A 16224-nucleotide genomic window follows, 5' to 3' on the forward strand; every position below is an offset into this window, starting at 1 on the left:
AGTAGATATTTAGACTGTTTTAAAGAATAGATACTGCATTTAAAGGTAATGGGTAGACATAAATGTGAACTCTCAGTGACATCCTAGCTGTGAACTCTTGGTGACGTCTAAGTTGTAAACTCTCAGTGACATCTCAGCTGTGAACTAACACGGGGCCTCCTCAGATTTACTGCGAATGCATAACAGATTTTCTCATATGGTGCTTTGAACTTTTAACAGACTTCATTATATACTGTTCTGAACTTTCAGGGAACTGTTAGACATACACATATATATGTCATATATGATGTTAAGATGTGATATACTCTACTAAGAATAATAACACGTGTGTAAGCTCAAACACCACACTAAGCACTGGATGAAAAGGGGAGCACACCCACTTGATTTATTGCCTACTGCACCAAAAAAGGGTTCATGGACAGGAGAAGAAGACACACACACACACATTCAAAGGATTGTATTACCTAGCACATGTGTAATGGATTATATTGTATGGAGCACACACACACACACACTCAATGATTGTATTACTCAGTATATGTGTAATGGATCACTTTGTATGGAAACACGAGGGATTGTAGCATGAGAGTCCCTCAGGTTCACGTGTTTTTTAAAAAATAAAATGTGAGCGGCTCCGGAGATACTGGTGGTAAATTGTAGCTGAAACGGAATAGAGAGAAGAAATCTGCTACCAATAGAAACGGGTTGAAAGGGGAAGGACAATAGAAATAGGCGGAGATCTTTCCGACCTCCACCAGCATATAAGCCAGGATAGTGAAAGCAATTTTTTAGTCGTGCTCCGGAGCCTGACTCATGAGTTTGTCTGTGTTATTGCCTGTGAACACAATAAACTGGATTGCACCAGATCCAGCTTGTCTCCAGTGATTTCCTAAAGATCTGCCAGCTGAACCTAGACCCAGAACAGACTTCAGAAGATACTTTGGAAGAAATAAGAAGGACAAGGTCGGGAGCCATCTGGCCCAACTTCAGGCACCGATTTTTGTTACTTCAAGAGAAACAGCTTTGGCCAACTGGGCTGCAGACTTACACAGAACAAGCAATTTCCCATCTGCCAAAATTCTTGCACCACCAATTTCACCCAGCTCTCCCTTCAAAGCCTTAGCAAGCTTGATAGGATTGAGAGACCTAACCCCTGACTGCTCCCCCTTCAAATTAAAGATAACTTTAAACTCTTCTGACTAGACTACTGTCCATTCTCATTGTCTTTGCAACTTGTCTTCCATCTTCATCCTTACACTCTGAGTTAGATCTCTTCCTATTGTTCTTTCCCTTAGTCTCCCATCTCCCTTCTTCTTCATCCATTTCTTAACATCAACAGTAGTTCACTTCCTTTGCTTAAAGCTGTGCAATTTAATTGAATTAAGCTCCTCACGGAGCAATTCAGCGTTCCTCTGAATACAACGCTGGATCCGCTACAACTCCCTCCAAAAACCGGCGTCAACCGCCAGTTTGCTCGGCACAGTGTCGATCTTTTGAAGCGCAAGTGTTCCGAGGCAGTGTTTCGATCCCTGCTTCAGCACACCCACAATCACGTGACTACCAGGAGTGAGGCCTCGTTACAGGCAGTCTTGAGGCTTTTCCAGTCTTCCACTTAGATGCAGTTCTAACACACAGCCAGCAGATGTCACTCTTCTGACTGTATGAAGTGCTTCGAAGCCGTGTGTCATTCTTGAAGCAGGTGTGTCAAAGTGGTTCAATGCTTCATGAAGCTTCGATTTTACCAACACTAGATTGTAGTAGACCAAATTAGTTTGCAGTATGTCCGAAACCGTAGTAGGGAGGAGCAGTATGCCACCACCCCTACTAAACACGCCTACATTGTAGTATGATGGCAGAGCATACTGCAGGGCTACCAAAGAGCATGGATACCAAGAGGCGAAGCTCCGTTGAATCTAGGGGCGCTACCGCCATTTTGGACTGTTGGGCCCAGGCAACATGCAAGATGTCAAGGAGAGAGGAGAAAAAAGTAAAATAAAACAGTGTAGTGCAATTAACTGCAACAACTATCAGTGGAACACCCCGCACCTGGCCTTCCACCATTTCCCGAAGGATCCCAACAAGTAAGAACTCCTGAGGTGTAAGTTTTAAAGTGTTTTAATATCAATTTAATATGCCAGTTTTGGAGGGAAGATAACACTTTCAACATTTTCATGAATAAAATAATCAGAGTTGATCATCTCAGGGTCTTTTACACAAATATAAACTTATTTCATGAGTTTCCAGTCCATTTCATACATAGTATTTCATTCATGAATTTAATGAATTATATGATTATATGTCACCTCATTACCCACAAAATCAGTTGTCGTCAGACAAGAGATTGTCAGTTCAGTTTGCTAAAAAATATGAAAAAATGTTTTCAAATTAATAACATACTCCCCAGATGAAAGAATAGAGTGAAACATCTCTTTCAAACTAAAAGTAGTGGATTTTCAGCAATATTTACTCTTATTTTGTGGTTTCTCAAAATGTGTCCCATGTTTTTGTCAACACCGTCAGATATATTTTAAACGCAATAAAATCAGGCAACCACATGATCAACTATATTCCTGAGGACCCCCTCTTCTTCCCTCCAAATCTGTGACATGCAGCAAGGTCACTCAGGGTCCTGTAAGTTTGCAATTTTTTCCAATATTGTTACATATTTATTGATACTGTGACTGTCACAACCATGATATGTCAACACCGTCTCTTTGGTATAGAAAAGATTATATTAAATTATGACATGAATGCGTACATTTTAAGTAAAGGTCAGCGGTAGCTAGCCATAGAGGGAAAACAAGATGGCTATGGCTAAAGCTAACGGAACATTATGTAAAAGAGTAGTTTTTTGTCACCACCGTCAGACGTCAACACCGTCAGGTTTTCTGTCTGACGGTGGTGACATATAGTTTGATGGTGTTGACAAAAACCTCATTTAACCAATATTTACAGGTAACCAAATTATAATAATTATAATAATAATGAATTACATTTATATATGCTTTTTAGGACTGTGATTAAAAATTACATTCATAGAAATTTCCCCCAATTTCATAATAATTCCATTAAACTCTGAGTTAACTTTTCTGTATTTAGAATGCTATGGCTAGGACGCAGCTGTCAGTGCAGGAACGAAGGAGAAGAAACAGGGAATACAAAAAAAACGAAGAGAGAAAATATATAGTGAGGCAGAGTTAAAGGAAGAATACCCGATAAAGGAAAGGCAAAGATGAAAGGAGAGAGCAGAGGATGGGAAGCTAAAAACTATCAGTGATATGACTGAAAGGGAAAGGAGGAGTAATAGAAAAACTCCCCCACACAGTCCAGGGGATCATGACATACAAGAGCCAGGTCGGAGTAGGCAAGCCATAGCAGGGGAAAGGGAAAGAAAGAAAACAAGAGCAAGATACTCAAGAGAGATGAAAGAATTGAGAAATAAACTTGAAGGGGTAATAAACAATAGGAACAAACTGAAAAAGCGTTGGCAACGTGAGCAAACCAGGAATAAAAAAACACAAGAATCATCAAGAAAAAAAACAGAGCAAATGTTACAGGGAAGCCAACTGAAAAACCCCTCTATCAAGAAAACCCTGCTGTTCCACAACGCTCTCATTCAAGAAATTAATCAAAACAAGCCTGCTCACAAGAGCAAAAACTTGATGCTGTCAGGCAGGGTTCTGAAGAAATATCACCTATTACACAAAATAAACACTGGAATTTCTCAATTGTGGGATCAATAAAGGTGTATCTTATCTTATCTTATCTTATCTTATATCAGTTTGGCCTTACGTATAACACACTGTGGAAGAGGAGGACTACTGACAAAAAACCTGCTTACATTCAAACAATAACTCCGATGGTTCAGGATTTCTACCATAATGCTGCACGAATGACAACTGACAAACAGGACACAATAACACAGAAGAAAGTAAATCATCAGAGAACGATTCTGACTGACACAATGTTCAACCTCCACAGGGAGTTAATCAAGAAGGAACCAACTGTAACCTTAGTTAGTCATCATTCTGTGCATTACGTCCATTTTATGTCACAGCACCAAGACCATCAGATCGCAAGACATGCCAATGCCAGCACCATGAAAATGCAAAGATGATGCCTGAAGTCCTAAGAGCAAATGGTATTGTAAAGTCTATTAAATTGGTGGATAGTTTTGAACTCGTGTGTTGTTCTCAGACAAGCGAGGCATGTCTTCTGCGCTCCTGCACCTGGCGTCTCCACAAGCAAACACGTCCCACACCACAGCAGGAGTGCATCGATGTTGAATGGCAGCAGTGGGAACGAGTTCAGGACCAAACAGCAGATGGACTTTACTACAATACAAGACTTGTGACACACAGTGGCACGCTGGCAGAGCTTATCAAACTGTATGAGGACAAACTAAAGAGTGAAACAACACCACACTTGTGCTTGGTTCAGAACCAGTCCAGGGAATACAGGCGCATGATACAGAGCTGTAATGAAAGCACAGTGATTGTGCATGTGGACTTTTCTGAGGCATGGAAATGCAAATATAGTTCTGAGATACAGTCATGTCATTTTGGTCAGAACCTCCCACAGCTCAATCTGCACACTGGCATGTACTACACAAAACAAGTGACAACAGGGTTTTGTACAGTATCAGAATCCAAGCGACAGGATGCGTCTGCCATTTGGACACACATGGAACCAGTCCTCAGGGATATTCGTTTAAAGTTTCCAAATGTTGGTACCATTCACTTTTGGTCAGATGGCCCCAGCAAGCAATACAAAAACAAGAAAAACTTCTTTCTCCTCTGCAGTGTCCCTCGAACAACCTGGAACTTCTTCGCCACCTCACATGGGAATGGAGCTCCAGATGGCATTGGGGGAACTGTGAAAAGGACTGCAGACCGCCTTCTACTACTAGGGAATGACATTGTGGAGGGCAAGATCTTTCATGAGCTGGTTGGGAAAAGCCTGAGCAGTACTCAACTCTATTATATTACTGAAGCTGACATGCAGACATGTGATGCACTCCTTTCTCAAACACTAAAACCTGTACCAGCAACGAGGAAAATCCATCAGATCACACCTTACGGAAACGGCATCCACTGCAGATTGTTGTCATGTTTCTGCAGTGAGCCACAGATGTGCACATGCCAGGGTCCAGGCTGAGGAACATGATGGCTCTATTGCAATGAGGAAGAAGAGGGGGCCTTTGGCAATGCTGATGGAGGAAATGGAGCGGGAGGAAATGGAGCAAGAACCCAAGAGTGGTCCTGATGGGACTATAACAGATATACCTGCTGGGGGGATTAATTGTGGTGATTGGCTTGCAGTCATATATGACCAACATTGGTGGTTAGCAAAGGCTGTCACTGTGGATGCTCAACATCAAGATGTTCAAGTGAAGTTTTTCCGCCCCCATGGGCCCAACACGCAATTCCATCCAAAACCAGAAAAGGATATGTGCTTCATACTAGTTATACATATTCTTCTACCACCTGTCTGCTGAAGTCATGGACTTCATAAAGGAAAAACATATCCAGCATATGCTTCCCAATAAAGCTGACTGAAGTGGAGGAATGAACAAGAAGAATGAGGGAATACTCAAAGAAGTGGAGAGAGAAAATGTACATAGTGAGGCAGAGTTAAAAGAGGAATGCCTGAGAAAAGAAAAGCGAAGATGGAATAACAGAGTAGAGAAGTAGAAGCAGGGTTCAACGCGAAGGTTTTTTTTCACTTGCCCGGTCGGGTAAGTTGGTCAGAGATCTACTTGCCCGAAGTCAGTTTTAACTTGCCCTATAAAAATTGATTAATTTAAGCGGCTATCAAATAACAAAGACTGCAGTTATTTTTATGTTATGTAATCTTTATTCACACTGTATTTATGAATTAAAACAACATATGTCATGTATTGTAGCTTAATTCCTACACAGATATGACAGTGTCAGGGCTTAAAGTGAAAAATTTGTCAATCGTTCTCCGTCTATAATTTTGCGCCCTACTTGAGCCATGCCCACCTCTATTTATTTTTCACCCCTCTCTCCAGTTCTGCTGTATTAACACCTGGTTTAATATATTTTGCTTCCATCTCTCTGCCCTGCTCTACTCTACTTCAACGCTACTTAGCTCTCTCTCTACTCTACCAGTAGACTACCACATCCACCTGTTGCACAAAACGCACACAGCAGTGTTTCCCCTAGGATGGAGTTGTAGCAGCAGAGGTGAAGCACACGCATGAAAAATAATTTTCACATGCGTGAAAATTATTTTTGTATGCTTGCAAAGCACAGCCTGCTGGGATGTTTCTATGCATCTACCAGAGGTGGGTAGAGTAGCCAAATATTGTACTCAAGTAAGAGTACTGATACTCAAGTAAAAGTAAGAAGCATCCAAATAACTACTTGAGTAAGAGTAAAAGAGTATTTGGTGACAGAACTACTCAAGTACTGAGTAACTGTTGAGTAATGTCTGATTTATTTGTAAAATAAGAACATTAACGTAATCAATTAATCAAAAATAATAATCTGCAAATTCATGTATTTTAAACGATACCCCTTTAACTAAAACAAAACTAAAAGAAATCTTTACAAATATAACATAAATCAAGGCACAAGAAACACAAATATATTCTTATGTATATATATATATATATATATACATATATATATACATATATACATATATATATATACATATATACATATACATATATACATATATACATTATATATATATATATATATATATATATATATATATATACACACACACACACAGTATATATAAGAATATATTTGTGAAAAATATCAATGGGGACTGTGGGCAGGACATTGTTACGTGTGCCTGTGACTTCAGGCAGAGAGACCACTGCATCAGAGCCGAAGGAGCACATTTTAAAATACATTTATTTTATCAATTAGTTACTATTTTTAGCAACTTGCCCGATCGGGCAAGTGAGTTGTTAGTTTACATGCCTGACCTTGAGTTTTACTTGCCCCAGGCAATTGGGCAATCCTTATAGTTGAGCTCTGAGAACAACTTAACTATTTTTGGTTCGTAACAAGTGTCAAACAACGTACTAGGACTTACTAATTTTTCAGAAAGTTTTATATTGACTGAAATTCTCTGGTCTCCTTCGAATAAACTCTCCCAACTAGTAACCCTTAGTGTGATTCTAATGAGACTGAGAAGACTGATTAACAACACACTTGTGTTTTCTGAGTTGTTTACGCCAAGCAAATCTTTGGTCACAAACACTGCAGTGAAAAGGTTTCTCTCCAGTGTGAGTTCTCATGTGTGCTTTCAATGTCCCTTTCTGCATAAAAGATTTTTGACAAACTGAACAGCTGAAGCACCTTTTTCCGGTATGCGTTTGCATGTGTACTTTCAGACTTCCAGATTGACCAAATCTTTTCCCACACTCAGAGCAGCTATATGGTTTCTCTCCTGTGTGAGTGCTCATGTGTTTCTTCAGATGTCCAGTTCGACCAAATCTTTTCCCACATTCAGAGCAGCTATATGGTTTCTCTCCTGTGTGAGTACTCATGTGTCTCTTCAGATGACCTATTTGAGAAAATCCTTTCCCACACTCGGAGCAGCTAAATGGTTTCTCTCCTGTGTGAGTTCTGATGTGTAGCTTCAGATTTCCACGTTGAGGAAATCTTTTCCCACATTCAGAACAGCTATATGGTTTTTTTTTACCACCATTCAAATCACTGACGGGGACTTTATCAGTTTTAAGAGAGTTTAAACCTGACTGAGGTTCTCTGGTCTCTGTCCAATCATCACTGTCATCAGTCTCAGGTTCAGAAGACTCTCCAGTCTTGTCATCAGACTCAAGTTGTAAATGTGTATCTAGATCTGAGTTCCTGGCTGGTTCTGGTCCTCCACAGTGCTCTCCTTCAGATTCTGTTTCCATCTGTTCAGTGTGTCTTTGATGAAGCTGTGAGGACTGAGGTTTCTCTTCATCATCTTCACTCTTCACAGGGACAGGCGTGGATGTGAACTCCTGTTCCTCTTTAATGTGTGGAGGCTCTGGGTCCTCCTGGTCCTCTTTAATGAGTGGAGGCTCTGGGTCCTCCTGGTCCACACTGGAGCTCCACTCCTGCTGCTCAGGGGGAACCTCTTCTTTCACCACCAACAGCTGCTGGACGTCTGCAGGAAACAGGAAACACACAGATGTTACAGAGAAATGTTGTCCTTCATTCACATCACAGCTCAAAAACTCCTTACTGAACTTCTACAGATCTCTGAGCATCAAACAGCTTCACAGTGTTCACTCAGCTGTGTCAGAGTGAGTGAGGTTGAGCTAAGCTTTCATTTTCGCAGCAATCATTAACATCCATTGAGACTCTTGTCATGTTTGGAGGCTCCAGTGCAGCTCTTCATTTGTTCAGGCTTATGTGAATTATGTGAGAATGACTGTTCATGGAAAATGCCAGAGTTTGCAGTGAGTCAAGTTTGACAGCTTGCCCATTGAGATCTGTTTCCTCTAACACTGTCTCGGCCCAAACAGCAAACAAAGCATGCATTAACAGGAAGCTAACCCCCGAGGTGCTGTGCTCAAACCACTGAAGTACTGCAGAAAGTGTTAAAGCGGAATTAATACTTATGCATAGAATCACTATCCATGTTTGTGAGCTGAAACCATTTCCCTCAGTGGAAACAAAGCTTTTATTTACTTTAATTTCACAGAAAAGAAACAACAAACTGAAGAAGAGGAAATCTCTGCTATTCGCTAGGCTAATTTATACAATGTAAAGTGCCATAGACTTGTGCTAAAACATTAGCATGTTGGATTTGTTTGGAAAACGTTTTTAGTATAAGAAAGTTGTTTTGTCGATGAACCCTGTGAGCTGTAATGGAGCCGTTTTTTGTAACATTACCTTTGTTAAATGTTGCTGTTGCTCCTGGCTTCATATGAGCAGAGGAAATCTCTGCTAACCACTATGCTAATTTATACAATGTAAAATGCCACAGGCTTGTGCTAATAACGTTAGCATGTTGTATTTGTGGAGAAAATGTGTCCAGATAAAGACAAGTGTTTGTCTGTGAATGCTGCGAGTTATAGTGAAGCTGATTTGTGTACTTGTGTTTGAAACTGTTCCTACTGAGCCATGTTTAATGTGTGTTTTAGGTGTTTTGAATCAACTAAACTTTATAGCACTTCACAGAACCCCAACGGAAAATCGCTAACACCAGAGAAGCTAACGACACCAGAGAAGCTAACGACACCAGAGAAGCTAACGACACCAGAGAAGCTAACAACACCACAGAAGCTAACGACACCATAGAAGCTAACAACACCACAGAAGCTAACGACACCATAGAAGCTAACAACACCACAGAAGCTAACGACACCAGAGAAGCTAACAACACCACAGAAGCTAACGACACCATAGAAGCTAACAACACCACAGAAGCTAACGACACCATAGAAGCTAACAACACCACAGAAGCTAACGACACCAGAGAAGCTAACAACACCACAGAAGCTAACGACACCAGAGAAGCTAACAACACCACAGAGGCTAACGACACCAGAGAAGCTAACAACACCACAGAAGCTAACGACACCATAGAAGCTAACAACACCACAGAAGCTAACAACACCACAGAAGCTAACAACACCACAGAAGCTAACGACACCATAGAAGCTAACGACACCAGAGAAGCTAACAACACCACAGAAGCTAACAACACCACAGAAGCTAACAACACCACAGAAGCCAACGGCACCAGAGAAGCTAACAACACCACAGAAGCTAACGGCACCACAGAAGCTAACGACATAGGCGGTGGGCCGAAGGTCGCTATCTGCTTTTGTTTTTGAAATGATCGATCCTCAGCGATAGAGTAGCTGCTTTTTTAACATTAACTTAATATATTTTTTCTGAACAAGTTTCCGTTTGTTGGCAGTCTCAATTCGATCATATTTTTATGAAAACTAAACTTATGTTTGATAAACTAATCAGGCAAACGCTATGGCGTACTATACCGCAAACCAATCAAAAACAAGTTCCAGCGTCACCTGACTTGAAGTGTGCCAATGATATTCGTCCAAATAGGAAGTAAACACGGCTCAGAGGAGTTGACCAGAGTTCACCGTAAAAAGTATGTAGTCAGGCTTTATTCATGGTCTGTATGCTATCTAACCGACAGTATTCACCTGGACATTTTCTGCAAATCTTCCGTGAGAAACTGAAGAAATTTCTAACGTTAACTTAGTTGAAGTGTTTTGAACAGTTATTCACGTTGTGTATTAGCTCATTAGCCACCGATGTGTTGTTAGCATTCATCTCTAGCAAAGTGAATGGACTTTTAGCCGCAGTACAGCTAACTCAGCTTACTAATGAGGCTGCAGTTCATAGTTTCCGGCGAGGAGAACCTGAGGAATAAACGGACTGTGCTGTGAGTAACCCAGCTAACGCTCAGAGTATCCTGACTGCACTGCTCGGGCCCCGCTGTCATGGACGACATCGACGGGCCGTCTTCATCTCCGCCACTGACTGAATGACTGAAAGGCTGTTACACATCGTCTGGACACACGTATGACATCTTGATCCTCGCCTGCTGGTTCGAGAGACCATGGAGTTGACAGGAAATCAGACGCAAACTATCTAACTATCAAACTATGTGATGACTATGGTATTAGTACTTTTACTGAACAAAAGGATCTGAATACTTCACCATTGTATGATATATGAATATTTATGATATGAAAATTGAAATTGAATGTACTGTCCAAAGTCAAAACCACAATGTTGTACAAACCAATCTGCTGTATTGCCCTCTCTTTATTCTTGCGAGCTCTCTCAATGTTTCTTCTGTTGGCATATTGCATATAACATTCTCGGTGGTCCCGTATTATAATAACATAATTATCCTGTATTATAACGTAGGAATGTTCACAGCATTTCAATGTCAACAAAGGTAGGCCTATCAGATTCTGATCACCTAATTGTAGTTAGTAAGTGGTTGACAAGTGGTTATTTTAGATTTCCTGTACACCTGTCTTAAAATGTAAGGGATACTGGAGCTTGGTTGGGGTGGTGGGACGGTTTGCGGCGGGCGTCGGAAAATTTCCCTTATTTTCAGATCCAAAACTTGACAGGCATGAACTCGTTTCGTTGCTCTTTACTCTCGAACTCAATACAGGCTACTGTGGGCCGTAGCCAACGCCAAAAAAACAAACCTGTCTGCTCGCAATGTGCTCTTAACATTAGCGGCTCACTTCAACATCTCCTGCTAGTCCCCAACAAAAACTACACACACACCCCCAACTAGCAGAAACAACACAACCCTCCCTCTTAGAGCCTCTGCCAATCACAAGTGGCTATCTCTCACAAATCACTGTCATAGGTAGCTGACATGACTGACAGGCTTCACAGCCTCGAAACACACACAACTTCACTGGCAATGACACGTTCAGTAACATCATGGAAAACTCAGTAACTGCAATCGCAGACCTTTTTAACTAGATGAACATAACATGTCTTATGGTGACAGCATAACGTAACATAACAGTTAACACCACGTCACCCAGTCTGTTACAATATTCTCTAAACTACAATCTGATTGGTTCATCAGCTAGAGTTATCCCGCAAGTTGCCTGAGCAGAGTGACAATTAAAATACAAGTTTGTGAAAATATATGATCAAACCAGAGCTGCCAACAAATTTTCCCGGACTCTATAGAGTTGTTTAATATCACACACAAAAAACTGTGTACTCTATCGATGGAGATCGATCAACAACACGAAAAACGCGTTCGGCCCACCGTCTAACACCACAGAAGCTAACGACACCAGAGAAGCTAACGGCACCACAGAAGCTAACGACACCAGAGAAGCTAACGGCACCACAGAAGCTAACGGCACCACAGAAGCTAACGACCCCAGAGAAGCTAACGACACCACAGAAGCTAACGACACCAGAGAAGCTAACGACACCACAGAAGCTAACGATACCACAGAAGCTAACGACACCACAGAAGCTAACGACACCACAGAAGCTAACGGCACCAGAGAAGCTAACGGCACCACAGAAGCTAACGACACCACAGAAGCTAACGACACCACAGAAGCTAACGACACCACAGAAGCTAACGACACCACAGAAGCTAACGGCACCACAGAAGCTAACGACACCACAGAAGCTAACGACACCACAGAAGCTAACGACACCACAGAAGCTAACGGCACCACAGAAGCTAACGGCACCACAGAAGCTAACGACCCCAGAGAAGCTAACGACACCACAGAAGCTAACGACACCACAGAAGCTAACGATACCACAGAAGCTAACGACACCAGAGAAGCTAACGATACCACAGAAGCTAACGGCACCAGAGAAGCTAACGGCACCACAGAAGCTAACGACACCACAGAAGCTAACGATACCACAGAAGCTAACGACACCACAGAAGCTAACGGCACCACAGAAGCTAACGGCACCACAGAAGCTAACGGCACCAGAGAAGCTAACGTGGCTTTAATCGTCGACAGAGTGAATATTTATTTAACAAAGCTGCAGTTATATTATTAATAATGAACTTGTAATGTTTAATGAACAAACCTGCTCTGTGTAACCGAAGCTGAGGGTTGAAAACAGCGTCCAGTAGTTTCCGTTGTCGCTCGTTCTCCTCTTTTGATCGACAAAGTTCCTCCTCGTACTCTGCTATCGTTCTTTCAAACAGCCCAAATATCTCTTCAGCAGCCGCAGTTAGTCGCTGCTTCACCAACGATCTCAGCATTTGGACTTTAGACATGTTCACACTTTAAAAACACAACAAAGACACTCTGCTAACACGCCATCTTTGTTCAAACAGTGTGAAGTTAGCGGTAGTAAAGAATGCAACTTCCGGGTCAGAGGAGTTGGTGAGCTTCAAAATAAAAGTCCAGAACTGTTCCTGGAATTTAAAGGCTTTCATAGAAAAACGCAAACAGGAAGATAAATGATTACAATACACCTTCTCAAGAATGATATCCAAAAAACTTGAAGGTTTATTCTTGAGCTTAGAAACAAAAGCTTCAAAACATTTCTCAAAACAATTTTCAGGTGCGTTACCGCCACCTACTGGACTGGAGTGTGGAGCAGTAGATTGGCAAAAAACAAAACAAAAACAAAAAATAAAAGACTAAATTCTCTCTGTCCCTGCTACTCTTAAATAATTAAACAGAAGCTTATGTTTATTCCTTGATGTCTTTCCAAGTAGATCCTCTAATGTAACACTGTGCCTCTCTTCAGTTAGTCCTCTTATGAACTCCTTTCTTTCTTCTTCACACCTGTTGCAATGTATTAGTACATGTTTGACTGTTTCCAGTTTGTTACAGTGTGAACATAGTCCCATATGATGCTTCCCTATTCTATAGAGAGTAGGGCTGGGTGATATGGACAAAAATTCATATCTCGGTATTTACAGGTTGACTGGTGATACACAATGTATATCTCCATTTTTTTTTCTATTAATGGGCGACATGTTTCCAGCTGCAAGTCAAAGCCACATTTGAGATGCCACAAGCAGTTTTAAAAAAAACAGACTGTGATCAAAATAAAAGGCAGAGACAGGGATTTTTTTTTTATCTGCTTTGACATATACAGCTGCACAACATGTAAATGAAAAACTATGTAAAATAAACAGCAGGGCTGTACATGAATATTTTTGCACACAGCACTGGAGCTACAGCGGTTTAAAGGGTGGCAGCACAGGACACTAAACTATAACATGAGTATAAAAGTATCAAGTAGATCTCAATCCACTGTAGTTTGGAACAATTAAAAGTCTTTGTGGGAGGAGTTGAAAAGTCATTTTCTATCTGTTGGCCTTTCAGATGAATCGAGTGCTGAAAAATGTTTTAAATCTTTTTATTTATTTATTCTATTAATCTTATTTATGCACAAAGCATCAACAGAGAGGCCGAGGGAGGGACGGAGACAGAGACACTTTGTCCTTGTTATATGCGTCTTGTATATGAAACGTCTGTGTCACGTGTGTGCGACTGCGGTAATTTCATTAACGTCACAAACTGATGTAGTGTAGCATGTGTAACATACAGACCAATGTCTCACTGTAGACTAATGAACAGACAGACGAAACAGAGGAGCAGCTCTGTGTCTCTCTGACTGCTGATGAAGAACACACACACACACACACACACACACACACACACACACAACAGCTGAAACATTTGTCTCCTGCACTAAAGCTCATGTGACAAATTAAGTTTTACTTCAGCGAGAATCTTGTTGCACTAACTTAACAGTTTCTCTCCCGTAGGGATCCTCATGTGTTCCTTCAGACCCCAGACGAACAATCTTTTACAACTCTCAGAACAACTGAACTATTTTTGGTTCGTAATAAGTGTCAAACAACGTACTAGGACTTACTTATTTTACAGAAAGTTTTACATTGACTAAAATTCTCTGGTCTCCTTCCAATTGTCATCAGTGTACGGTTTTAGGTTGAATCAAATCTCCCGTCTAGTGCCCCTTAGTGTGATTCTAATGAGACTGAGAAGACTCATTAAGACTGATTGTTCTGTCCGAGTGAATCTTTGGTCACAAACACTGCAGCTGTAAGTTTTCTATCCTGTGTGGGTTCTCATGTGTGCTTTCAAGGTCCCACTCTGTGTAAAAGATTTCATACAAACACTGCAGCGAAAAGGTTTCTCTCCAGTGTGAGTTCTCATGTGTGCTTTCAAGGTCCCACTCTGTGTAAAAGATTTCATACAAACACTGCAGCGAAAACGTTTCTCTCCAGTGTGAGTTTTCATGTGTGCTTTCAAGTTCCCTTTCTGTATAAAAGATTTCTGACAAACTGAACAGCTGAAGCTTTCTCCAGAATGCAATTTCATGTGAATGCGTAAACGTCCACTGCACATAAATGATTTCCTACAAACTGAACAGCTGAAAGGTTTCTCTCCTGTATGAGTTCTCATGTGTACCTTCAATTTTCCTTTGTGGTCAAATCCTTTCCCACACTCAGAGCAGCTCACTGGTTTTATTCCTGTATGCAATGTCATGTGCATCTTCATTGCTCCCCTGTAACCAAATCTTTTCCCACAATCAATGCAACTGTATGGTTTTTCTCCTGTGTGGGAGTTCATGTGTTCCTTCAGAGCTGACTTGCATCTAAATGCTTTTTCACACTCGGAGCAGCTAAATGGTTTCTCTCCTGTATGAGTTCTCATGTGTTGCTTCAGAGTATTTGAGAGAGAAAATCTTTTCCCACACTCAGAGCAGCTAAATGGTTTCTCTCCTGTATGAGTTCTCATGTGTTCCTTCAGATATCCAGTTCGACCAAATTTTTTCCCACACTCAGAGCAGCTAAATGGTTTTTTACCACCAATCAAGTCACTGACAGGGACTTGATCAGTTTTAAGAGAGTTTAAACCTGAATGAGGTTCTCTTGTCTCTTTGCATTCATCGCTGTCATCAGTCTCAGGTTCAGAAGACTCTCCTGTCTTGTCATCAGACTTAAGTTGTAGATGTGTATCTGGTTCTGGTACTCCCCAGTCCTCTACTTCAACTTCTATTTCCATATGTTCAGTGTGTCTTTGATGAAGCTGTGAGGACTGAGGTTTCTCTTCATCATCTTCACTCTTCACAGGGACAGGAGTGAAAAGGAAGTTGATGATATCATCCTCCTCCAGCCCTTGAAGCTGCTCTCCCTCCTGACTGATCCAGAGTTCCTCCTGTTCCTCTTTAATGTGTGGAGGCTCTGGGTCCTCCTGGTCCTCTTTAATGTGTGGAGGCTCTGGGTCCTCCTGGTCCTCTTTAATGTGTGGAGGCTCTGGGTCCTCCTGTTCCTCTTTAATGTGTGGAGGCTCTGGGTCCTCCTGGTCCTCTTTAATGTGTGGAGGCTCTGGGTCCTCCTGGTCCTCTTTAATGTGTGAAGGCTCTGGGTCCTCCTGGTCCTCTTCAATGTGTGGAGGCTCTGGGTCCTCCTGGTCCTCTTTAATGTGTGGAGGCTCTGGGTCCTCCTGTTCCTCTTTAATGTGTGGAGGCTCTGGGTCCTCCTGTTCCTCTTTAATGTGTGGAGGCTCTGGGTCCTCCTGGTCCTCTTTAATGTGTGAAGGCTCTGGGTCCTCCTGGTCCTCTTCAATGTGTGGAGGCTCTGGGTCCTCCTGGTCCTCTTTAATGTGTGGAGGCTCTGGGTCCTCCTGGTCCACACTGGAGCTCCACTCCTGCTGCTCAGGGGGAACCTCTTCTTTAACCACCAACAGCTGCTGGACGT

At 41.7% G+C, this 16224-nt stretch overlaps 1 protein-coding gene across 12 annotated transcripts in view; it reads right to left on the reverse strand.

The window, feature by feature from the left end:
* Positions 1-16224, reverse strand: part of LOC125883955 (gastrula zinc finger protein XlCGF57.1-like) — a 77209-nt gene that overhangs the window by 45634 nt on the left and 15351 nt on the right. For 3 of the 12 annotated variants that reach the window (XM_049568633.1, XM_049568634.1, XM_049568632.1), the window contains exons 2-3: positions 14933-16224; positions 7977-8142 (exon numbers count right to left, since the gene is read on the reverse strand). The exons of 5 other annotated variants lie outside the window; for them this stretch is intronic. In XM_049568633.1, coding sequence (XP_049424590.1) covers positions 8119-8142; positions 14933-16224 — 1316 coding nt within the window. In that variant the 3' untranslated portion in view covers positions 7977-8118. 4 more of the 12 variants (XM_049568621.1, XM_049568625.1, XM_049568638.1 and 1 more) reach the window with 2 other exon arrangements.

This window comes from Epinephelus fuscoguttatus, linkage group LG23 (assembly GCF_011397635.1).
Source record: "Epinephelus fuscoguttatus linkage group LG23, E.fuscoguttatus.final_Chr_v1".
NCBI lineage: Eukaryota > Metazoa > Chordata > Actinopteri > Perciformes > Serranidae > Epinephelus > Epinephelus fuscoguttatus.